General features: G+C 39.4%; 1 protein-coding gene across 1 annotated transcript in view; it reads right to left on the reverse strand.

Annotated features, from left to right (window-relative positions):
- DDX10 (DEAD-box helicase 10) overlaps positions 1-25643 on the reverse strand; it is a 211789-nt gene that overhangs the window by 47306 nt on the left and 138840 nt on the right. Inside the window, exon 16 of the mRNA XM_020803162.3 lies at positions 17897-17953. Within this exon, the coding sequence (XP_020658821.3) occupies positions 17897-17953 (57 nt within the window). The remainder of the gene's footprint in view (positions 1-17896; positions 17954-25643) is intronic.

Here is a 25643-nt window from a genome sequence, read left to right on the forward strand (position 1 = left end):
CAAGGCAGCTGTTACTAAAGCTTTGTATTTTGCACATTTATATAAATGTGAAAAATTGGTCACACAAAGGAACAATTTTTTTCAGAAACTGCCATGAAATTCTCATTTCGTGCAGCAAAGAGAACTGGGGGAGGAAGGTAATTTCACATTTAGTATCTGAGGATACTTCCCTACATCTTCCTCATTCTTTTTTTTTTTAAAGCATGCTGTTTATATACTGCCCCATAGTGCTTTTCTCTGGGTGATTTTAGCTGGCTCATTTTACTGACCTCAGAAGGATGGAAGGCTGAGTGAACCTTGGGCAGGCTACCTGGGATTGAACGCCGGGTCGTGAGCACAGTTTTGGCTGCAGCACAGCAGTTTAACCACTATGCGACAAGTATCTGGCACAGTGGTTAAACTGCTGTACTGAAGTTTAACCACTGCTATACTATGTATAAAGGTTACCCAGGCCATGTACAATGTTAACTAATACCTGGCAACACAGGGAGCAGGCTAGCTATGTGCATGCAGGACAGGCTACATTGCAATTATTGCTCTGTCCTTCAACATACAGCTACTGTTTCCAAAACCCTGCCTCTCTTGTCTGAGGTATCTGTCTCACTCTGCCTAATACTGGGGCCAGCCCTGCATAAAGATTGGAATGTTTCCACTATTTTTAAATGAGATTAACAGCCAATGGAATGGATGCCTGCAACAAAATTTAAATATAATTACCTTAGGAAAATATTCAAGAAAATATTCAGATGTTGTAGATGTTGAATATTCATATTCAGGCACAGGGACCTGTGATCTGAACATTTCATTACTCTGAATCATTTTATATGAACTATCAACAGGAAATTAATAAGAGGTTTGCAACTTGATAGCTGGTGTTTATTAGACTCACATGAATACCAATTTTAAACTGAATCCAGTTATGTTTCGTTATTAAAATACACCACATCTTTAAGCTGCCTGTACAATAACTTACAATTAAAGTGTCACCCCTCTGTGTACCAGATAGTGTGGAGTGGGGGGAACACATAACCCGTCCCTTGCAATCTGAAATAGTGAGGTCTAACTGCAGCTGTGGCTGGCTGGATAACTCAGTGGTTTAGTTCACTGGTTCTTAACCTTGGGTTACTCAGGAGTTTTGGACTGCAACTCCCAGAAGCCTTCACCACCAGCTGTCCTGACTGGGGTTTCTGGGAGTTGCAGTTCAAAAGCATCCGAGTAACAAAGGTTAAGAACCACTGATTTAGTTGTCTGGCTGCAGAGTCAGAGGTTGGAAGTTCCATTCCTCACTGTGCTTCCTGCAAGTAGTGTGGCCTTGGTCAAACTGCACAGTCCCAGGATGGCCCGAGAAGAAGGGAATAGTAAACCACTTCTGTGTATTCTTTACCTAGAAAATCCTGAAAATAGTCACCATAATCAGCTCAATGGCATGTAATTATTATTAGCTGCAATTGTACTATATAATTCTGCTGCAATCATCGTCATCATCATTCCCTCCATGGGCACAAGCCTTGTTGAGGCGGAGAGGCTTGCCTGCTTCAGTGAGGCTGAGAGATACGCTGAAGGATCTCCTAGGACAGACAAGTCTAAGCTGAGAAGCCAGAACAACTGTGTGCACCAACCATCAATCATGATGAGAGGGAATAAATAGAAATCCATACTGGATTGGTTGTCGCCTGGATCAACAAGGACTGCATCAGATGCTATAGCCCCTTGACATCTGGTGAGAAATGGGCTACAGGGCTCAGAAGACCCTGTTGAGAAACCAGGACAGGCTGCTGCAAAGCTACTGGAACAACGTAAACGCAAAACTTGGACTCTCATTGAAAATCAAGAAATTATGAAATGTTATTACGAGGCAAATCCAATAGCTTGTGGCTTTCAAAAAATAATGATGGAAATTTGGAAAAGGAAACATCCAAGTAGTGACATAACTGATTAATGGACCAGAGAAGGTTTATCATCTGTAAAGTATTTTCAGAACTGGAATTGCAAGAACTAGAAAAGGTGGCAAAATCATCACAGGTCAATGACCATAATATGGAAGACAAATGGAGGGTAGAGGTAGACACAATAGTGAAAGAAAACAAGGTAAAGCATATCAAACAATCCAGAAATAATGAGTTGACAGAATGGCAAACATCACTGAGGGGAAAAAATAGTAACCCATATTAGCCAGAACACAGAAAGACCAAGGCTCTCCAATTTGCACCAATTACAAAGTAAACCAGTAAAAGATCTACTGAATGATGCAGATGTTGTCATCAGAACAATCCCAACCAACACAGTAAAGGAAACAAACCAGCTCATGTATAGCACAGCTACCATAATAACCATGGAACTTGGTGACAGGCTACAAAAACCCCAGAAAACTCATGGCACTCCAAAATAGAAAATTCAGCTGTTAAGAACAATAAACAAATGACATGCGGACATTAGCAACTTAAAACACTTGAAAGATTCAAAACTTAAAAATGAAAAAGTAAAAGCCAGACTATGCTAGATTGGAAAATGACTGTGGAAACTATAGAAGAATTAAAACAGCGTGTAACAGCTACAGCAAAGAAAATTCAAAGATATGGTGGATGCTTGAAACAATATAGAGAAAACACACAATTTTGAAATAATCAATGATTATTCTATATGTCACTAGGAGAAAATGGATAGCAAAAGAAATTAGGCCCATGTAAAGATGATACTCTAAAATTTTGGAAAGAAATATGGGAAAGACCAACCAAACATAACAAAAACGCCTCATGGATTAAAGACATTTGTAAAGAAACTCAAGGAAAACAAATGGATGATATTATAATAACAACGGGCATGATTAAGAGGCAAGTAAAGGCTGTGAAAAATTGGAGTTGCATGGATTTTGGATGAAGCACCTAACAAGTCTCCATCAATGTACAGCAGTGCAATTTAACCACTTACTTCAAAACACTACAACTGAAGAGTGGATGACAACAGGCCATACATTTCTGATAATAAAAGATTATCAAAAGGAAAATGAACCCAGTAATTATTGACCAAGTACATGCTTTTTAACAATGTTCAAACTCCTCATAAATACTTAAGTGAAAACTCCCTATGTCCAACTGAACAGAAAGGGAACTTTAAAAAGTCAAGAGCAACAAAAGATCAGCTGCTTATTGATAAAATGATCCTGAAAAATGCAAAAAAGAAGAAAAGCAAACCTTAACATGGTCTGGATAGACTATAAAAAGGCATCTGACTCATTGCCACAGCACTGGATTAACACCTGACTAAAAATGTTTGGGATTAGTAAAAGCATTCAGAAGTTCCTCAAGAAAAACATGGAAAAACAGAAAACTATCTTAATGATTCATGGTGAAGAAATTAGGGAAATTAACATCAAAAGAGGAATATTTCAGGAGTATTCTTTGTCACCACTGCTGTTTAACATCTCACTAATCCCCATGTCAATAATTTTAAATAAAACTGGTTTGGGGTACCATATTTCACAACAAGCTGGAAAAATCAATCATCTGTTATACATGGACGACTGAAAACTATATGTAAAAAATTCCACAGAGAATCACTGCTAAACACAGTGGAAATATTTAGTAAAGGTATCCAAATGAACTTTGGAACTGACAAATGTGCAGCTCTATCTATAAACCATTAAAGAACTGACAGAAAGGGAATATATCACAGGACTCTGTTCGATGTGTTTTTGAACAACAACAACAACAACAACAACAACAACAACAACAACAACAACAACAACAACAATAGAAAAAGGAATTTCTCAGTGTTATATTATGAAAATCAAGATTACCATAGCCATAGCCATAATCTGAGTGACAACTACTGAAATCTTAGCCAGTTGCCTTAGGTAACACATTATTCTGCTTTAATGTGACAGGCAGGACTGGAGGAAGAACTGACACATTTTCTAGAACTTTGTAACAACCCAAATAGCTTTCAAAGGGAGAAGTGGAACGTTCAGAAAATAGGTTCCAAAGATCTTCCAGCCACTGGAATATTAACAACCCCAGCAACCTTAGTTAATCTGAATAATCATTGTTAAAATAATTACCTAGCAAAAGAGGCTTTTCCCCCTGATTGTTGATAGATCATAATTCTTTTTTCCAGAACCCCCAAGAGCAGCACTGAGAGTGTGCTGATAGTAGGTCAAAAATAAATGCATATCACAAACAGTGGGAGAGGAAGTAAAGAGCAGCAAGCAGAGTGCCCTCATTTAGATCTTTGATCTACAAAACTGCTGAACACAAGGCAATTAAAATAGATGGAGAGAGCAAACGTTGCTCAGCACATATTAATTATTAAATCCAGAGGTGCAGTGTTAGTGCTGAAATACAGTCACTCTTCATGATGGTCCTCATAGTGTGACAGACCGCAGATACAGTCCAGAAATGCATGCAGTGGTGTTCATCTATTCTAGGATAGGAGCCATGGGGCTCCAAGCAGCCCCCACAAGATATTTTGGAGGCCCTCTCAAAGACCTCAAAAAACGACAACACACTGCCAAATTTCAAAAGCAACCAGGACTCCCCTACAATTAAATCAACCAGCAACAGACATGGAAGATCCATAAAAGCAAGCTAAGTACTTATTTCAAGTTGAGATGCTGGTGGTCCCCAGTTCGATAGGCAGGTGCAGCCTCTGCAATTATTTGGGAAACAAAGCTGCCCTGAAAAGTTACTTTTAAAAACTACAACTAATGAGAAAAATAAAAAGTTACTTTTTAAAGTAAACCTAAACCCCCCTAAAATCAGTCTGGCCAGTTGTAATCCAAAACAGCTCTACAAGGCAGTAAAACGTAAGCTGGAATTAAGGCCTTTTATCTCCCACAGAGCAGAAGACTGATAAGCAAGCTCACCCAGAAAGAAATCTGGGAGCATGGTTATATGAAAACTAAATCGATTTTCCATAAGAATACAGCAAAGGTTTTCCTAGGCCAAGAAATACTGAAAAAAATTAAAAACAAATTGCTTGAAGCAATTCTAATCTTCTAAATTTATAAAGATATGGGCAGTTTTTCATAAAGAACAAGCAGCTTCATTGAATTACACAGATGGACTGTAAATGGCAAGTGTATAGCAATAAATCAAAATATAATTTAAGAATATTTGTGGTGCAGAGAGACACAATAGATTTTTGCAAAGGGAGAATCATATTTGCAGAGGAAACAATTCTCCTTCCCACATATTTTTAACCCTAACCCCCCCCTTTTTTTAATGACCAGAATCCTACTGGTGTTCATATAAGATTTATGTAACTTGCTTCAGTTCATTATGGCTAATTAGCAAGTTATCAGGGTGCATCTGAGTTACCTTTGCACAGTCCCGTGTGTGTCTGCACTGTCAAGGATGTGTCCTCTCTATATATATATAAAGATCTCTCTCTATATAAAGAGATCTGTTTGCCTGAAATCCTACTCTCTCTCTATCTCTCTGTCTTTGTGTGTGTTCGTGTGTCTGCGCGCGCACACACATACACTGCAATTGGTCTTTGGAGAACAGGCACCCATGTTTTAAATGCTTCCAATTCAATCCCAGAATTTTTATCTAGCCTCTAATGGGTCCAAAAGATAGAAAAGTGGCCCCTGGAATTCTGGAGTTTGCCCAGCCACTTGAAACTAAACAAAGACCAAGATGGCAAATTATTAGTATTTTTGATATCACAGTAGGGAGTGTTCACAAGAATGAACAAATGAGTTCTTGGAGCGCCTCAGGGTAACCTGTCAAATGTCAAATTCTGTCTGGTATTAATGACATCCAGTTCTCTAAATATACTGATGGCATGTGGTGGGTTGCTATTAATGAGGATGGATAGCTACCTGATCAGAATTCCTCCCTAAGAGTATAAATTCTTGACATATACATGTGTATGTGTGGACAACACATTGCCATGAAGGTTCTGTGCAAATTCATCAGGAGAGAGAGGAGAGCAGTTGGTTTGCCTTAGAGCTGGTCCTCAGGTTTGCCGAGTATGTCAGCAAACCTGTTGAATAGCCTCTGCTGCTACCCTGTTTCCCCGAAAATAAGACCTAACCTGAAAATAAGCCCCAGGATGATTTTTCAGGATGCTTGTAATATAAGCCCTACCCCCAAAATAAGCCTCAGTTGAGTGAAACCCAGCCCTCCACAATTGTGCAGCAACCAGAAGAAGGTGACATGACTGTATTTGAATAAATGTATATTGTTGTACATGAAAAAAATCCCCTGAAAATAAGCCCTAATGTGCTTTTGGAACAAAAATTAATATAAGATCCTGTCTTATTTTCGGGGAAACACGGTAAGCAACATAACTAGGAGTACTGCTTGCTGAGATACTTAGTTTGGAAGCAAGAACTGTATGGGCAGTGACAGAGTTACAGAATTGTGCAGCAACTCTTTTGTAAGTTTTAGGTTTATAAATAAACTTTAACCGTAACTCAGTTGCCTGACAACAAATACTCACAAATACAGCAGTTTTACTCTACAAATAGCATGTCTCCATCTGCCTGTGAACAAATCTTAACAGCACACACTTTCCCTATGTTTATTCCTCAGTCAGAAGGCATCTTCTCAGTGGCTTGAATCTGGACTTGGATGTCAAAACACATACAAAAATATATGCAACATTACTTACAAAAGGTGTCTGTGTGTCTAAATCATAGCCCTTGCCCTGAGGGTACATGAAATGGTGACTACTCCATAATTGCTTCTGGGTCAGGAAAATTCTATTTATTCACTTATTGTCATTTTCAGGACTTATCAGTCTAAATTAGGCCTAAGTATTGTCTGACAGGCAGTGCACTCAGCAAAATATTAGCATCATATAACTGTACAGTACTGGCCAATCCCATAGAGCACGCCAAATCTGTGGGCATTTACAAAGGAGCCTTAGAAAAGACATATTGTAATAGTCCAAAGTGGAGGTTGCTACGGAAACAGGATACAGTTCCAAATTTCAAGAAGCAACACACCTATGAGACCACCATAAAATTATTCAGCAGAAGTCTGATACTGTATATCATTGCTCCAAGGCATTGCAGAAAAAGTTAAATGGTGATTCATGGTCCCAAAGGAAACTTCATTTTAATCATGACACTGGGACATGAGCTGAATGATATATTGCAAGTTACAAAAGAGTTATACACACAGGGTCTACAAGTATCAAGCTATGTGTTTATATGTGTGCATTTTGCACTGAGGTATCCATTAAAGTTTCTATATTGTCATCCTTCTGCTCTCTCCATCTATCTTTGCATTGCTCAACACAAATTCTACCTACCTGTCTTTTTTCAATACAGCTCTGTGACTAGCCTTATTTTCTGATGCAGTTTTGCATTTTCCCCTTTAGGTATTTTAATTACCCCCCCCCCCAAAAAGCAAGAAAGGGAGGGGGAAAAGAACGAACATCTGTGAATTGTTCAGAGTCATGGTACTGCAAAGAAAACTGGTACTTAAATCATTTTCTTTAGATAACACAATTGAGAGGAGCTGTGACCATTTAAGAAATTAGTGCAGATTAAGCACCATTTTTATACACAGTGGAACAAAAATAGATTCTAAAATCTTTATTAACTCCCTTTATTTGCTTGAACCTTGCAGAAATTATCACCTCCAGATCTCTCACTGAGTTGGGATAATCTTTGTTCTTTTTATTATCCTACCAGCTTTAATGGCACTGCTAAAATTGGCTTCTGTAAGGGAAGTTACATTTTCTGACCTGGAAACTTCTTGGAAGAAGTTCAAGTTAAAAGTGTTAACCTGGCTCTAATCCTGAATGCTTTCAGAAATCATAAAATGATGACAAGCAGATCTATAGTATCAGACATTTATTCAGAGTAGGCATTGAAATTATTTTGCAATAGCCGGCTTATTTATGTACACGGGCATTTCCATCCAAATAAGAATTTCTGGACAGCAAAAGTAGTCCATACCAAGACTACAAAGGAAAAGAGTAGAATCTAGTACTTTTTAATATATGTAGTAGGTGTGACTCCCTGATTGCTGTCAAATCAAAACTTCAGGAACACTCATTAAACCCTTCCAACAGAAATTCGGCTGGCACCCTCGCTGGGTGTTTTTAAAAGACTGTTAAAAACTTGGCTATTTAAGCAGGCCTTCCCTCCAGTCAGCTAACTCTTTTCATTTCTTTTTTCTTATCTTATCCCAACCTAGTATCTTTTCTTAAATTAATTGTTTTAATTAATACAGAAATTGTGTTTTATGATTATATATATATATTATATAGATCTATTTTATGTTGTAAGCCGCCCCGAGTAGACATGGTCTAGAGGGGTGGGGTATAAATTTAATAAATAAATAAATAAAACATTATGAGCCGGTATCTCTCAACACTCCTCCACAACAGTAACTAAATTTGGAATAATTATGTTCAGGGGCCACAAAACGCTGACCTGGAGTACTAAAAATTCAGGAAATATTGGGAGGGGGTGGGACAGACAGAGAGATAAATCTCTAGGGAGAGGCCACACTTGAATGACTAGTAGAAGCCCAGCTGGCTAGTACTACAGGCTGCAAATCTCTTCTGTCTCGTTTATGCACCTTTACAAGACACCTCTGCCCACCTCCTAGCAACACTGTACTTTATATATACTATTTAGAAATAACACCTGCTGCTTGTTTGCCAGGCACCTGTCAAGGACTTGGAGAATATAGTACTCAGCCACATAAATCACATACAGCACCAACAGACAACCAAATGGTCTTACATAAACCCAGTTTTCTTAGGGCTGAGTAACATGCCTTCCTCTCCGGAACCAAACAGTATTACATTCCTCCAGTCCTGTGAACTACAGTGGTGCCTCGCTTGACAACGTTAATTCGTTCCAGCGAAATCGCTGTAGAGAGAAAACGTTGTCAAACGAAATAAAAAAACCCACTGAAACACATTGAAAATCGTTCAATGTGTTCCAATGGGCTGAATACTTGCTCGTCCAGTGAAGATCCTCCATACGGTGGCCATTTTCTGGTGCCTGTTAAGCGAAAAAGTATTCCTAAAAACAGCGGGGGGCCATTTTCTTCAGCCAGCGGCCGTTTTGAAACCTGATGATCAGCTGTTTGCTGATCGTCGTAAAGCGAAAATTGGTTCCTGAAGCAGGGAATTGATCATTGCAAAGTGGTAAAACCCCATTTAAACCATTGTTTTGCGATCACAAAAGCGATCGCAAAAACCTAATCATACAGCGATTTCCTCATTAAGCGAGGCAATCGTTAAGCGAGGCACCACTGTATGTGCTAGCACATTTCCCACCCCACATGTGAAATATTAATGTGTGCATTAATAGGGAACCCAGTTTCAAGCCAGAGCAAGTAGCAGCAAGAATTCCATGCCAAAGTAGAAAAAGCAACAAACCTAAACCCAAGTTCCAGCAAACAGGAAACAGTAAATATACTAGAACCAGAGCTTTGAATATTCAACTACGCCGTTTATTGCAAAGTGTCAAAGAATATATGCAGGTAACATTCAGAGGAACTGGCAGGTCTTTTATTAAGTCTAAGGGGATGTGTGGGAATAGGACTGCAGAGGGGGGGGGCAGTTAATTTATAGATGCCAAATAAGGTAAGTGAAGAATGACACTCACCTGACAGACACATGGAAATCCCAACTGGAAAGAGAAAGGACTCAGAATATAAACAAGAAGTTGCTAAAGCAACATGAGCAAAATGTTTGAGAGGTTGACTAGAGAGATTTATGTCTCCATAAATCATGGAAAAGATTTCCCCCCCTTTTTTTCCCTGTGGTTGGGCTTTTGGGTAACTCTTGGTGGTCATAGTGGTGGGGACACGTGTGCAACTAGGTAAGGTTTTATGTAGCAGACTATATTTGTTAATGTATAGGATGATCTTTCTTCATAGCCCTCCATCGCTGTTATAGTTGTCCTGCACCCTCTAGAAAATCTCAGACATCCCAGCATTGGTAGATGTCACTGGAGAGGGATGTAATTTTTATCCCTATGATTTGTGAAAACGTAAAGAGAAACATGCAGGGAATTTTCTACTGGACAGGTCAATAGATCTCCTTCCACTTTCTGGTGTACTGGCCAAAAGGATATAAACAAATAGGCATGGTTGTTGTAGGTTTTTCGGGCTCTTTGGCCGTGTTCTGAAGGTTGTTCTTCCTGACATATCGCCAGTCTCTGTGGCCAGCATCTTCAGAGGACTGGAGTAAGAACTCAGTCCATGTTCTGTTGCTGTTTGTTGGATAGTTGAGTATTTATAGCTGTGGGAACAGCTTCTGTCCTTTTTCTGTTGTTGTGGACGTATTGTTGTGATAAGTGGGAGAGATTATCTGTCACTGTGGTTGATGGGTGTCTTTAGCAGGTCTTTTTTGTGCAATGATCCCTGGTCCTTGTGGCTGGGTAGAGTTTGTTGACCTTCTGCAGGCTGTATTTTTCAATGCTAGAAGCCAGGCCTTGTTCAGTTTCAGACTTTTCTCTTTTTTGTTGAAGTTATGTTGATGTTTATGGATTTCAATGGCTTCCTTGTGCAGTCTAATATAATGATTGCTGGTCTTGTCCAGTACTTCAATATTTTAAAATAGAATTTCATGTCCAGCTTGTTTTAGGGCATGTTCAGCTACTGCTGATTTTTCCGGTTGTTTTAGCAATGACTGATGAGAACCAGAAACCTCATTTTTAAAAATTAGATTTGTATAAAATCAATTTTTAAAATGTTAATAGAAATGAATGTTTTCTATTAAGCTACTTGTGTTAATACTGCTCTACATTGATCCTTTCCTACACCTTGGTAAAATGTAGGCCTCTTCATTCCAATATTCTTGGTTTGATGCCTTGTCCTCCTTTTTTCTCTTGGTTATGATTTTTGGAGAATTCAAGTGAACTCACCCATTCATGGAAAGAACAAGCTAAAGGAAGCCAGATTTAGGCTGAATATCAGAAAAATACTCTTAACTGTTAGAGCAGTAAGGCAGTGGAACCAATTACCTCAGGAGGTTGTGAGTGCTCCAACGCTGGAGGCATTCAAGAGAAAATTGGACAACCACCTGTCAGATCTGCTTTGATCTGGATGCCTGCATTGATCAGGGGGTTAGACTTTCTTTCAATTCTTCCAATTTTTCTTCACTGTGGCTCCAAATTGCAAAGGTGTCATTCACATATTGGAACCAGACTGTGGGTGTAAGGGGTGCCGAAGCCAGGGCAAGTTTTTCGAAATGCTCCATGTAGAAGAATTTCTCAACCATCTCAACAGCATCCACCCAACTATACAATTCACTGTGGAAAAGGAAATAGAGGGCCAACTCCCATTCTTAGAGGTCATAGTCCTAAGCAAAACTGACCTCCGACTGGGACACAAGGTCTACAGAAAACCCACCCACACAGACCGGTACCTACACAAAAACTCTAACCACCACCCACAGCAAAAAAAGAGGCATAATCAAAGCATTGGTAGACCGTGCAAATGGGAACTGTGAAGTTCAGTTTCTCAGCACTGAACTCAAACATCTGAATTGGGCCCTACAGGCAAATGGCTACTCCAAAAATTAAATTACAAGAGCCATCAAACCAAGAAAACGACACCGAACTGAAGAAGAAAAACAGCCACCCACAAATAAAGTATTTCAACCATAACTCAAAGGGGTCACAGACCGCATGGGAAACTTTTGAAAAAAACAACAACAACCTACAAACAGTATTCAAGCCCACCACAAAAATACAACAAATGTTATGGTCAGCAAAGGACAGAAGGGACCCCCTCACCACTGCAGGAGTATACCGGATCAGGTATATATTGGAACCACAAAACGAAGCATCCACACCAGAATCAAAGAACATGAGAGACACTGCAGACTAAAACAACCAGAAAAATCTGCAGTAGCTGAACATGTCCTAAAACAAACTGGATATGAAATTCTATTTCAAAATACTGAAATACTGGACAACACCAGCAATCATTACATCAGACTGCACAGGGAAACCATTGAAATCCACAAGCACCAGCAGAACTTCAACAAAAAAGAGGAAAGTTTGAAACTCAACAAAACTTGGCTCCCAGCTCTGAAAAATACAGAGTGCAAAAGGTCAATGAACTCTACCCAGCCACAAGGACCAGGGATCACTACACACAAAAGACCAGCTAATGACACCCAACAGTCACAGTGACAGATAATCTCTGCTCCTTATCACAACAATACACCCACAACAAGACACACTAATCACCCATTTACAGAAAAAGACAAAAGCCTATCTCACAGCCATAAATACCCAACTCCTAAGCCAACTGCACCAGAGCACAGAGCGCTGTCCTCTGAAGATGCCAGCCACAGAGACTGACGAAACGTTAGGACGAACAACCTTCAGAACACAGCCCAAAAAACCCACAACAACCATTAGATCCCAGCCATGAAAGCCTTCGCAAATGCCATAAGGATGGATAACTGAATTCCATCCCTGTTATGTCGCCATGTGGGATACCAATGGGTTCTATGTACATATAAATGTGTCTCTATAGAGACTCTTCACACAGTGGCTTTCCTTGAATACTTTTCTTTTTAGGAGAAAGGCGGCATAAAAATTCAAGAAATAATATAAACATCAAGAGAATTCTATTTCAAACAGGGCCTGACTCTCTTATGGAGAAGCCTACTCTTTATCTACATAAATAGGTATGTAGAATCTGAAGCTAGAAATAACATACAGTATTACAATTATTGACATTACCTGCAAGACACTGCTTTTGGGGATAATCAAGACATAACATTACTTTTTCAAAACAACACAACACATGATACCTTTACCTTTTGAATGTGCAGTATTACTTGCTATATTGAAGACATATCTGAAGTCTCATTTGGGAAAGATTTGGAGCCACTTTTCTACTTTTTATTGTGTTTCTGTAACATCGTCATCAAGTTGATTCTAACTTATGAAAATCCTTGCCAGGTTCTTCTAAGGATAGAGTACTCCAAAGTGCTTTATCATTTTATTCTTTTGGGGGCATTCTGGCAGTGTGGAGCTTGCCCAAGGCTTCACAGGCTGGTTCTTCACCCATAAGGCACCATATGGGAGGGAGGAGGAATCAAACTCCCAACCTCTGGCTCCATAGACAGGTACCCAGCTCATTAAATTATCCAACCTTCCATTGATATATTACTCTTATAGAAATAGCAAATGCAAACTCTGGGATATATGGAGCATGACAGCCAGCAAAGTTCTCTGACATATTCCTATTTCTGAAGGATGGGTATCTAAGCAATTTTTGAGCAATTTGAAATTAAAAGTTCCCACCTCGGATAGTTCCAAATGGCAGTTCTGTCTACAAAGTAATACATCAGTGGCTGTTTGGCACACATTATGAGACAATGCTGTCATGAACTGTTTTGCTCAAACTGAACTTGCAGTTTTCTTGGCAGCGGATTTAGGACTAGGAGACAAGAAGAGTAAACCAATATTTTTGATTCACCAGTAGTTGTTCCTTTTCTAACATCTGGTGTTGTTTTTATAGCTTCTTTCCGATGTATTAAATCTGAAAGACCACATGGGGCTCCTTGATCCTGACCCTGGATAAATGGTGAAAGTCTTTAGGCGCTGTTGCTGAAACTAGAGAGATTTCTGAAGCAAGCAAGAACTCTAAATGTCTCCCTCAGGCTCTTGTCAGTTTGGGACTGCCTTCTTTCTTTATACAGCATTCGGCTCCCTTGTACGCTAGCAAAAATTGGACTCCTGGTTCTGAGCTGCCGTATTCTCTGACTGGCTACCCTGCTTACGGTAAGTGTAACTTCGGGGTCTAAAGTCTAGAACTCAATCAAACAACTCATTCAAAAACAGACATCTTAGAAACTACTTTAAAATACAGCTACCACCAATTCTGTGGAATTTCATGTGTTTATTTAATTTACTGTGTATGGTATTGTGGCGTTCAGCTCTGCTCTCACCTGTCCGTCACAGCTGGGCAGGGGAACCTCAGCCAATGAGAGGACGGAGGGTGGTGCAGAAGTGGGAGGAGCTGGGTTATATAAGGTGTGTGTGAGGAGTTTTGAGAGATCAGTTTGAGAGATGACTGATTAGAGTGATTGATAGAATGAGAAAGTGCCTGTCAGTGAGGGAAAAGTCTGTGTGAGCTAGTGTCTGAGAAACAGTGATTGTCAACTTAATTTTATAACAGTGATTTACTACTTTTATTTTGTGTAATCAATAAACCTTTTATTTGTTTGAAAGAAACACTTGTCCTTTTGATTTAAAGGATAGGTTGGTGGCAGCAATTTTTAGTGAGGGGTAGTGAGCACTCTTATAGGCCTGGATGGGTAGAGGCTTGAGAGTGGCCCGCTACAGGCATTGTGGGTTTTTTTCTTACATAAGTAAACTGGACTAAATGATTGTTGTTTGTTTGTTGTTGTTTAGTCATTAAGTCATGTCCGACTCTTTGTGACCCCATGGACCAGAACACGCCAGGCCCTCCTGTCTTCCACTGCCTACAGGAGTTCGGCCAAATTCATGTTGGTCGCGTCGATGACACTGTCCAGCCATCCCATCCTCTGTAGTCCCCTTCTCCCCTTGCCTTCACACTTTCCCAACATCAGGGGCTTTTCCAGGGAGTCTTCTCTTCTCATGAGATGGCCAAAATATTGGAGCCTCAGCTTCAGGATGTGTCCTTCCAGTGAGCATTCAGGGTTGATTTCTTTCAGAATGGATAGGTTTGTTCTCTTTGCAGTCCAGGGGACGCTCAAGAGTCTCCTCCAGCACCACAGTTCAAAAGCATTAATTCTTCAGCGGTCAGTCTTCTTTATGGTCCAGCTCTCACTTCCATACATCACTACAAAACCATAGCTTTGACTATGCGGACCTTTGTCAGCAAGGTGATGTCTCTGCTTTTTAAGATGCTGTCTAGGTTTAACCTTGCATAGAAACCTTGTAATTAAACAGAATAGTAGAAGAGATAACTACTGGAGTACCTTCAATTCCATTAAAATGTTTGAAGGAGTAAAAAGACACTGCACTTGAATAACATGGATGTGATGTGAGTAGCTCATTCCAAAATTACAATGTCACAGAAAATGCTCTGTTCCAAATCCTTCAAGCGCTCATGCCATGTCAAGGCCAAACCCAGAACAACAGCTGTTCAGATGATTTGAGAGAACATATGGGAAAAGTTCCCACAACCATTGTAGGTACCTTTTATATATCATAACCAACATCTTGATGTGGTTCAGGTAGAACCGCAGAATTAGAGACCGGAAAGGGACCCCGTATCTAACCCCTTGCCAATGTAGGACTTAAGTATGTGAACAGCTACTGATGTCAGCCAGGAGCACAAGAAGCTGTGTTACATCAATTCAGACAATTGGTCCATCCAGCTCAGCATTGTTTGTACTGAATAGCAGCAACTTTCCAGAGATTGATAGGAATCTTTCCCACATCTATCTCTGAAGATGCCAAGGAATGAATCTGGGCCCTTTTCAGAGAATAGAAAAATTACTTTAAAAAAAATATATATAGATCCCCAAAATCTTCCTTTCATGGTCCTGTTGCTGGCTGCAGCCTTCTTGAACTTACAAAAGCAATATTTGGAAGCTATGGTACTTCTGTATCCCTGCCACAGAGATACAGCTCAGATGTAGGTGTAATAGTTACTGATAGACTAACTGATTTGTAACCCTCACTCTTTCCAAATGGTTGCCAACCTTGGTTCCCCTGATGTTCTTGACTAAAACTCCCAGAAGCCTTTGCCATTAGCTGTGATGGCCAGGGTTTGGTGGAGCTGCAAGCCTCTGGGGACCCAAGGTTGGGAACCACTGCTCTATAAAGCTCTCATAGAACCTCATTCCATTCATTCTCTTAATCAGGAGGTTGCTTCATTCCACATTAGCTGAAACTTTCTGACTGGCAAAGCTTAGTATAAGCACTGGGCATCTGGACTTCTGTCTTTTCCTGCTGAGCAAAGAGAAACCTCCAGTTTATTGCACTTTGGTTTTAGCTCTTTTCTTATGAGAAATCACAGCTGAGCACCATGCAAAGCTTATAAACCATTTTACACTTGGTTTATATCACTGCAGACCATAATTCCAAACTTAATGGACTTACATTTGAATGGCATGCTGTAATGCTTTTTTTCCTGAGAGGCATCAGGACAATGAATCTTTTCCCCCCATACCAGGAGCAATTCTCCACTTCTGTACCACAATGCAAATCATTTCCCAGTTCTCAAAGTTTCAACGGCAGCATGAAGAGAACACAGATAAAGAACCAGCAGAACAGCATGAGTTTATTCCAAAGGAATCCAATCCTTCTTAAGTGCCATGGGTATTTAGCTACAACTAATAAGTCGAATAAGGGAAATGACGTACATTATTGTCCATCCTGCGAAATCATCTCAATCTCTCTTAAACAGGCTTAAATTTCCTATTGCAATGCACGTGTCCATATGAAATTATAGTTTAACATGTGATTTGCATTCACATTGTCTATGCAAGGCTTGCTTTTGGGAAATCATAAGCAGTCCAAACTCTATTTACAAGGAAGTTCTTCCTTAGTACGACATCAGTAAAAAAAGCATCATTGCAATCCCTTAGTCAATGACATTCTACATTAAAAATCAAAGGTGTGGGAGCATACACACCTGCCGAGACAAATATACATACAGAAAAATGAAAGCTCATTATGGTGGGGCGGGGGGAGAAAACAGAACTTATAGGACTACAAATGAAAACAAGGAAGTACAGAAGAACATGAACATTGCCCTGAGAGATTATATATACACACACATGCATAATCTATCTTGTCTCGAAGATCAACTAATCAACCCAGTGAATTTGGGGAGTTCACAAAACACATATTTCAAAAGCTGAATAGCCGTTATTCTTTTGCTTGTTCATAGGTGCTCATATTTGAATGGCAACATATATCAATTGCTATTTGTCTTGAGTGAGTGGCATTCAGAAATAAACTTTTGCCTAAGAGTTGGGAAAATGAGGCCTTCCTTCTGTCATTGGAGCATCAGCCTGAGTGAGCATAGCCAATAGTGAGTGATGCTGCAGCCTGGAAATACCTAGAAGGCCATACATTCTCTAGCCCTGCTAGAGCACAGACAAGGCTATCATTCATGAAAATGTATAATGCATTAAAAAAAGTCGTATCAGGTAGTGGTCAGTCACAACGTCTGGTTGCAATGGCTTGCAAAAATGAAATTATGAGCTGTGCACAAGAGTTCTTTTTTTTAAGTCTTTAACCATCTGTCAGTAAGGAATGCTATCACAGGGCTGTATAATTCTGCCCATGGTCCTTTTCTACTTTTGTGACAATTACCCTGGCTGATTATATCTCCAGTTAAGAGCCATGCTGGCATCAGCATTAGCCAAACTACAAAATAACCAGAGTTTGTGGTGCAGCTTCAAACCAAAGTTAAAAATCACGAAGGAACCCCCTTTAGTGTTAACTTCCAAAATGAGTGTTTAAGTGGGGTTTAGACTGAAAATGAAAGGGAAAAAAAATCACACTAGTAGGATCATAAAGTCCTTCCAAGCAGACGTGATCTCATGGTCGACTCTAACTATAGTTAAGAGAGGGACAATATTATACCGATGCAGACCAATTAAGTCTCTCTCTCTTTCTCCCCCTCTCTTTCTCTTGCACACACATGCATGTTAGGTGTTATAACATCCGTTTTGCTTCAAATCATTCTAGTCATTCCCAGCATAGAATTTTCTCTCATTACTACTGCAGAACTCTGAACTCTTTGGTAAGTTTCTAAAAATGGCATATTTTTCCAAAACAGATACATGCTATTCAGACTCTTAAAAGAGACAGCTTTCTCCAAATTTCATATGATGTGGAGGTATAAAATATAAGAAACAAAATGAAACAGGCTATCTGGCAATGTAGAAGAACATTAAGAAAAACATGCCATCAAAACCCCAGTTTCAATGACAAAATAAAAAGTCTTACCTTTGCATTTCTCTTTCTGGCTTCCCTTCTGGCTGCCTTTTCTTTCAGTCTTTTCTCCTGCAAGCGACAAATTAAATATATGAATCAAAACTTTTTTGGGAAAAAAAAGAGAAGGTAAATCTTTTTTTTAAAAAAATCATTTTACAAAAAAAAAGTTTCTAGTATCTGCTTGCCTCTTACCACTATTACACTTTCAAGTGTAAAATAATGGATACAACATGTCTAAAAGGAGTCCCAAATCAACCTTAATTTTAACAAGGCTTATTTAAAACTGACATTACGCGATAGCCAGCATCTGGCTTGACAGACAAAGTAACGGTTGAGCCCGGACACATTGGGTAAGAGGTTGGTCAGTGACAAGCTGAAATAAAGTTCATATCTTACCTGTAATGGACATGGCTATCATTTACTACATTTCAATGGAATAAAATGAGAAACTGCCTCTTACTTAAGGGGAGGGGAGCAGTGGGGGAATGAGGGAAAAGAAGAGGAAGGGTCACACGTGTGGTTCATTTTGTATTGCTAAATCTTCTGCTGCAGAAGCTTTTGGGTTGTAGGGAAGTGAGGAGAGAAAAAAGAAACGGGGGGAGAGAAAGCACAGACATGGAAATGCACACGCACTTCCTCTCTCATGATCTTGCTTTCCTACCCCAAGGCTGCTTCAGACTTCCAGCACCACCCTCACAGTCTCTTCTAAAACAGCCACATTTCTCCTGCCTGTTCTCTCATTCAACCATTTCTTCTAAACCTCTTTTGGGCAAGCACTCCAGGGCAGGGCCCAAAACGGGACAGCAAGAGACGAAGAAGCAACATGAGATACAGATGTGAAGAGCTGTGAGACTATGTTCAGAAGAAAAGGAAAGAGAAGGAGAGAGAACATTCAAGTGACAGTATCTGAGGGCAGAAGAGAGAAAGCGTGTGTGAGAAAGACACAGGGAGACAGCTCAGGATCTGTGACTTAGGCAGTGGACTGGACTGGACTGCTAATGCAGATGCAGGCAAGTTGATCTGGTTCAAATAACAGGCCAGAAAGTCAGTGCCAACTGAAGCACCTTTCAGCCACCAGTACTGGAAAGTCAAAGTATGAAAACTAGGGGTGCCCGGACAAGAGTGACTTTACCAGTGATTTGGTTTTACTGGTCTTTGACCGTAATAAAGTATACTACTACTACCACTACTACTATTACTACCACCACCACCACCACTACTACTACTACTACTACTACAACCACCACCACCACCACCACCACTACTACTACAACATATAGTGCATTTATGGCCACTTCAGAACCTCAAATGTGACTTGTTCAATCGCCAAGCATTGTATTTAAGTCTCTTGCTCCATAAGCTGATACTCAATTTCCTACTTCCTTCAATCTTATTTCTAAACTACTCTGTTTTGACCCACTTTGGAGTAGCCTATTCTCCTGTGTCACCTGCCCATTTCTCTATAATACTACCTGCTCTCTTTCAAGCATTCCCTATGAAGAAGGAGGAGGAGGCAGCTAAACTACACTAACCATGGGAGGAAAGGATGCAGGGGGGAAGTAAAGCGACCCAGACAGCTGATAGATCAGAACAAGCCCCCCCCCCCCCAAAAAAAAAGATTTGAAAGAGGACATGAAAAATTCACAAGGAGTTTCTTTTGAGCACAGGACAATTTTGTTCTCCCCAAACTATTTTGGCAACACACATTAGTCTTCCCCATCATGTCAATCAAGCATAATTGAACCACACGGAAAAAGACAAGGTGCAAATTGCCAGGCACTGTTGATGTGCAAGATCCATTCATTTCACAGGGACCGGCATGGGAATCCAAGGAAAAGCCCCATGGAATTGAATGAAGGCTGAAGAACAGAAGCCCCTGGTCGATTTTATACTTGCCAGAGAAGAGAAAGGCAAAGCAAATGCATTGGGGGGGTGTGTGGGGGGGGGGGTGTGAGTTGGATGCAGTCACAGTTCATGACAAATTAGCTTGGAAGTAAACAGTGACAAGGAACACAATTACCTATAATTAATTACATTTAAGTAGCCACTATGATGAACATATAAAGCTGCCTTTGTGTAGCAAACAACTTTATCTGGATACCTTCAAATATTAGTTTTTATGGATCCCTCCACGCTTTATGTAATTGTCTTATCAATTCTGAGTGGCAAGAAAAGTGTAATTTTATTTTGCCTGTGTTTTTTTAAGTGCTTTGAAGGCAAAATATCTGAATTGGCCATTACAAGGAACCAGGGAATATTTCCATACATTGCTTTTATGTGTTGGTAATGGCAGCACAGCAGATTGGTAACACACAAAGCAACAAACGGTTTGGTGAATGAATGGAGTAATGATACCAGCTAGATACTGCAAAGAGCTGCGTCCCTTTTAAAATAAATAATATTCTATGCTCTGCTCATGGGCCAGTGGTGGTAAAATATATAGAATCTGGGATATGAGTTAAAGAGAAGAACAAAGGGTAACCTAATATATGGAATCATTTTGATGGAAAGAAAACTGGGAAATGTGCAGTTCAGAAACAGGGTGATGTGCCTCTTTGCAAGGGAGAAAGCAGCTTTAAAAAGAAACCAATAGCAAGTGAAATTTCACAGGAAGGTTTGTGCAAGGACAAGTGCTGTCCTCACATCTCCATTCATGTACACAGATGCAGTTTTGTAAAAAGAAAGATAAAACGTGACTAATGTTCTGAAACAGAAAATATGTTCAACTCTTCTACTGGGAGGCTTGATTCAGGAAAGCATTGTTCAATGACATCAGCATGATGGGACTTAGCAAATGATACTACATTCCCATGTGATGGAAATAAGCATAAGCTTATTTTAGATTTGTGCTGTACAAGAAACAGAAAGAGAACAAGGAAAGGATGCAATGAAGGAACATGTTAATCATGATCTAACCATTTTTTGTTACAACTACTTTGGTGCGTAACTCTTCGTTTACGACCAGGCTTTTATCTCACACACCTTCTAGTCTCCAGATCTCACTGAACCATTACAAGCTATTCAAGAGACAGTGCTTTCTTAAACACTGCAGGTCTATATTTCACACAAGGAACACAAGATTTTATCGCTAGCTTTTGCTACACCGTAAATCTTCTGCATGGAAGGAACCAATGGTTAAAATCAAATTATTTGTTAAGCCCAGACAATTGAACCACCATACTTTAAGGGAAGCGCTGTTTTTCATTTTGTGACACTGCTAAGCATGCCAACTTCTCTTCATATGCAGCTCGGCTAGTTATTTCTACTGCATACTTTTAATAGGAAAAAAAATCCCAGAAAACAAACATGTATGTAATTCAGTTTTTGGAAATTATATGCACATTGTAACTATGCAACAGTGTCACAAGATAAAATGGCAAATTCCCTCTGCCAATTGCTTGACTAAGTTTATCCTTCCACCACAAGTTCCATCTGTGACATTTCCTCTCCCTGCTACCCAATCAAAACTCACACAAGTCTAACAGTCCATCTGTACAGGAGTAGGGCACCAAAACCAAAAAGCAATGGTTGCATCAAATAGGGGATTTACCAAAAGTAAAGCTAACGTGCCACTGAAACGTGGCTGCTCATGGTCGTATCCCATTCATAGGATGTTTCCAAAGATATAGGAAGGAACACTGTCCAAAATATCCACATAACTATAGTAAAGAAGCAGGAACAAAGCAATTAAAACATACTAGAGGGTAATGGTAGTCTTAAGTTTACAATCGTAATCACAAGTTGTTACAAGTTACAGAAATTAATGATTAAAATTTAGTTACGTTAGCCAAATGGAACAAAATACGGTCATTCCCTCCATTTAAATCAATTTCTGTTAAATTCACAGAAAAAAACACTCAAAAAACACATAAGGTGGCATCTAAGCCCAGTAAATATGTCAAAATACAAGATGATCTTATTACCACTGTGTTGGAGGTAAGTACAAGGGCTGAAATGCCCCAAGATGACAAAACACTGGGAAACTATCCTTAATTAAATACAATGTATGACAGCCCCCCAAAAAACTGAATATGATGCTCATATTGTTCTTTTTATTCATCAATACAACTGAAAATCTATTGTGTAAACATTTAATAATTCATGCTAGCAGAACTAGAAAACTCTAAAGATGTCAACACATACATGGAAACTGTGAAAAAATGTGATTTTAAAGAAAAATGACAAGATGATCTTCACATAAAGATGATTTATTCGAGCCATGGTATCTTTTTACAGATTTTATGAATTGCTCAGAAAGAAGACTTATAACAATAATATGAAAAAAAAAAGTGACAAGACTTTCTGTACAGCTATATGGCAAAAAAGCATATAGGGGACACAAAGAGAAACTGAAATGAAACTCAGTTCAATAATATATGTTGATTGCTTTGATTTGTTTGGTTTTTTTCTGATTTTTCTGGAAGTTTTTTGTATATAATGTTATATTGTACTATACTGAAAAAAAAAATAAAAAAATCTTTAAAAACAAATCGCTTGCAAGCACTAAAAATGCCCAGATGATAAGGAAATGCTTTCACTGACAAGTGGTTAATGGAATCCACTTCTGAACCAGTGAAGTTATCAATAATCTGGCCCAACTTCTCCCACTTGCTACCTCATAAAAGGGACAATATAGGCCATAATGTTTACAATCCTCCATTTGTCTCTGATTGCAGGGACAGAAGCACTGCTCAAAATATGCGTTGAAGGTATGTTAAGGCCATAGTTTTAAAACGTAAACTGGTAAATGGTTTCTCCAGTGACATACGTGTAAAAGTGACCAAGTACCATAAAGTAATTTTCTTTTCTTGAAATGGAAGAACACTTAATGCTAAATCAGACAAACTTTACTTTTATTTAGATTTATACCCCACCCCTATAGACAAAGTCTACTCGGGGCGGCTTACAAAAAAATGATAAAATACAATAAAATAATATAATTATTAAAACTTAATAATACAAGCAACTAACTAGTAGATATATGCATTATCAAGATGGGAAATTAAATAAATGAAACAGTTAATTGACTGGAGGGAAGACCTGCCTAAAGAGCCAAGTTTTTAAATGGCTTTTAAAAACACCCAGCGAGGGAGCCAGGCAAATTTCCATTGGTAGATTATTCCACAGCCGAGGGGCCACTGCCGAGAAGGCCTGGTTTCTTGTTCCTTCTTTCTGGGCCTCTCTTGGCGTAAGGCCCCTCAGCCGTCCGTGCTGGCTTTGTCGGGTGCTTCGAGTAGACCTGGGTGGGAGAAGACGATCTGCCAGGTATCGAGGTCCCAAACCGTCCACAAACATTTTGGCTGGCATACTAGTCAGGAAAGCAGCTGTAGACCTTTTCTGTGTCCCCCAAGACTCAATGAGCTTTAACAAGACTAAGGACAGTGCAGAACAGGCTGAGAGATGATAGCTAGCCCTAAGTCAGCATGTGTGTTTTATGGCTAAAAGGGGATGTCTTCTTTCATGGGTCCTGAGTTCTAGTCCCACACTACACCATGCTAGCTTGGTTTGCATCAGTGAAGAAAAACGTAAAAAGACAACAATAAAACTTAAGGAATAACAAGTAAAATTAAACACACAACTAGGATTGTATGCCTGGTGGGAATATGAAAGTCTCAGTCTGATGTCTAACTGGTACTAATCAGGATGCCAGATGGATCTCTCTTAGGAGGGCACCACTTGTGGTCACCAAGATCAGAAGATGTTTCCTACCCATCAATGCATGGAAGAAATCACCTGACTCAAAATGAAGAAAGTACAGCTAAATATATCTACTAATTATATCCATACGACAGTATTTAACAGTATGATTAAGCATTTCCCTATGACATCTTAGGTCTCTCCATGTTCTTGGACTTTAATCCCTATCCTCGTTGACCAATGGCCATTCCAAATGGAGATGATTGGACATTTAGGAAACAGGAACTGGAATCAACCACTTTGGAAGACTTTGCTGGCATTTAACTGAAAGACCAAGTAAGAAGGGAAAACATTACTGATAGGTGAATTTGTAGCAATGCCATCTTGGAGATGAGTTCTGAGACGGAGTCAAAACAGGGGCAAATGACAGAAATCCAACTTCTGGTAGCATATGCTGCACTGACGTAGCACACAGCTCCACTTGGCTTCATTCTAGCTTCAGATTGTGTAGTTTAAGCCCAGATTCTTCAACAAAAACACAGATATGGGATAGTTGGCTCAGTTCTACTGTGAGTGAGAGAAATTGTTGTGGAGCTAAAGCTGAATATCTAGCAACAATGTGATGTGGCTGCAAATAAGGCAAATGCTATTTTAGGATGCATTAACAGCAGAAGAGTCCCCAAATCCCATAAAATGAGTCCTCTTCTGTTTGGCACTGGTTAGGCCTCATCTTGAGTACTGTGTCCAGTTCCAGACACTGCACATGAAGGATGCCGACAAACTGAAACAAGTTCAGAGGAGGGCAACAAGGATGATCAGGAAACTAGAAACCAGCCCTATAAGAAAAGACTGAAAGAACTGGGCATGTTTAGCCTTGAAAAAATAAGACTGGGGGAGATATGATAGTGTTCTTCAAATACCTGAAAGGTTGTCACACATTCTTGATCATCTCAGAATGAAGGACATATAATGATGGGGTCAAGTTACAGGAAGCCAGATTTGAGCTGAATACCAGTAAAAACTTCCTAATTGTTAGAGCCATATGGCAATGGAACCAATTTTCTTGGGAAATGTTGAGCACTCCAATGCTGGAGGCATTCAGGAGAAAATTGGACAGCCATCTATCAAATATACTTGATATATATTCCTGTGTTGAACAGGGGGTTGGAATCAATGGCCTTGTAAGCCCCTTCCAGCTCAATGATTCTATGACATGGTCCCTCACAATATGCGCAAAGACAACATTCTCTTAAGCCAAAGCAACAGCGGCATAGATTCAAACTAGCAGATACGGAGATGGGAACCATGCATCACAGTGGTACATGGAAAGCAAATTACTCATTCCACACTCATCCTTCATCTTAGCATTACTTTGTCTGAACAATGCAGCAGTATTCTCTGGAGTGACTTCCAGACATTACGTAACTCATTCTTTATCAACTTACATGAGAACTGAATAACAAAAAAAATCATTTCATTGTATGTAAAAACTGTGGCCTAAAGGCAAATTGGTAATGTGATGGTGGACCTTCTCTCCTTAAAATTAATCACCCATCCATTTCATTTTTCAAAATAAATGTTCTTTCATATGCACATATTAAATTTTGGTGTGTTTGAACAGGAAAATGTAATTTCCTAATCATAATTAATACATGACCTTACTATTTGCCTGAGGATATTTGTAAGCCCATACTTGCCATTGAGGAGGAAAGGGCTGGAATAAAAATCCTACAGGTTGAATTAAGATGGGTGGGAAAACAATATTAGTTTTACAATGTGTTTAACTTTCTTGTGATAAAAGAGTTAAAAATAGGGGGTAAGTGAAACCGTTAAAGTCTCTTTCTAAATAATTTTTTAAAAAGATTTATTCACAGAAAGACTGTAGTAGATAGGCACATTTATCATAATGTCAGAATTCTACCGGCAAGTGAGGTTCAGGCAGCACTCCAGACATTTGACAGTCAATATCTCTGAAGACATACAGTACTTCCTAAGTGTTTTAATATGCCTGCCAACATGTCACATCTGGAACACTGTCAAAAAGGGGGGAACATTAGGAAAAAAACACAAATCTTAAATGACAGGAGGAAAGACACCCATAGACAGTGGTATTATAGGCAAG

Source organism: Pogona vitticeps, chromosome 3 (assembly GCF_051106095.1).
Source record: "Pogona vitticeps strain Pit_001003342236 chromosome 3, PviZW2.1, whole genome shotgun sequence".
In the NCBI taxonomy this organism is placed as follows: domain Eukaryota; kingdom Metazoa; phylum Chordata; class Lepidosauria; order Squamata; family Agamidae; genus Pogona; species Pogona vitticeps.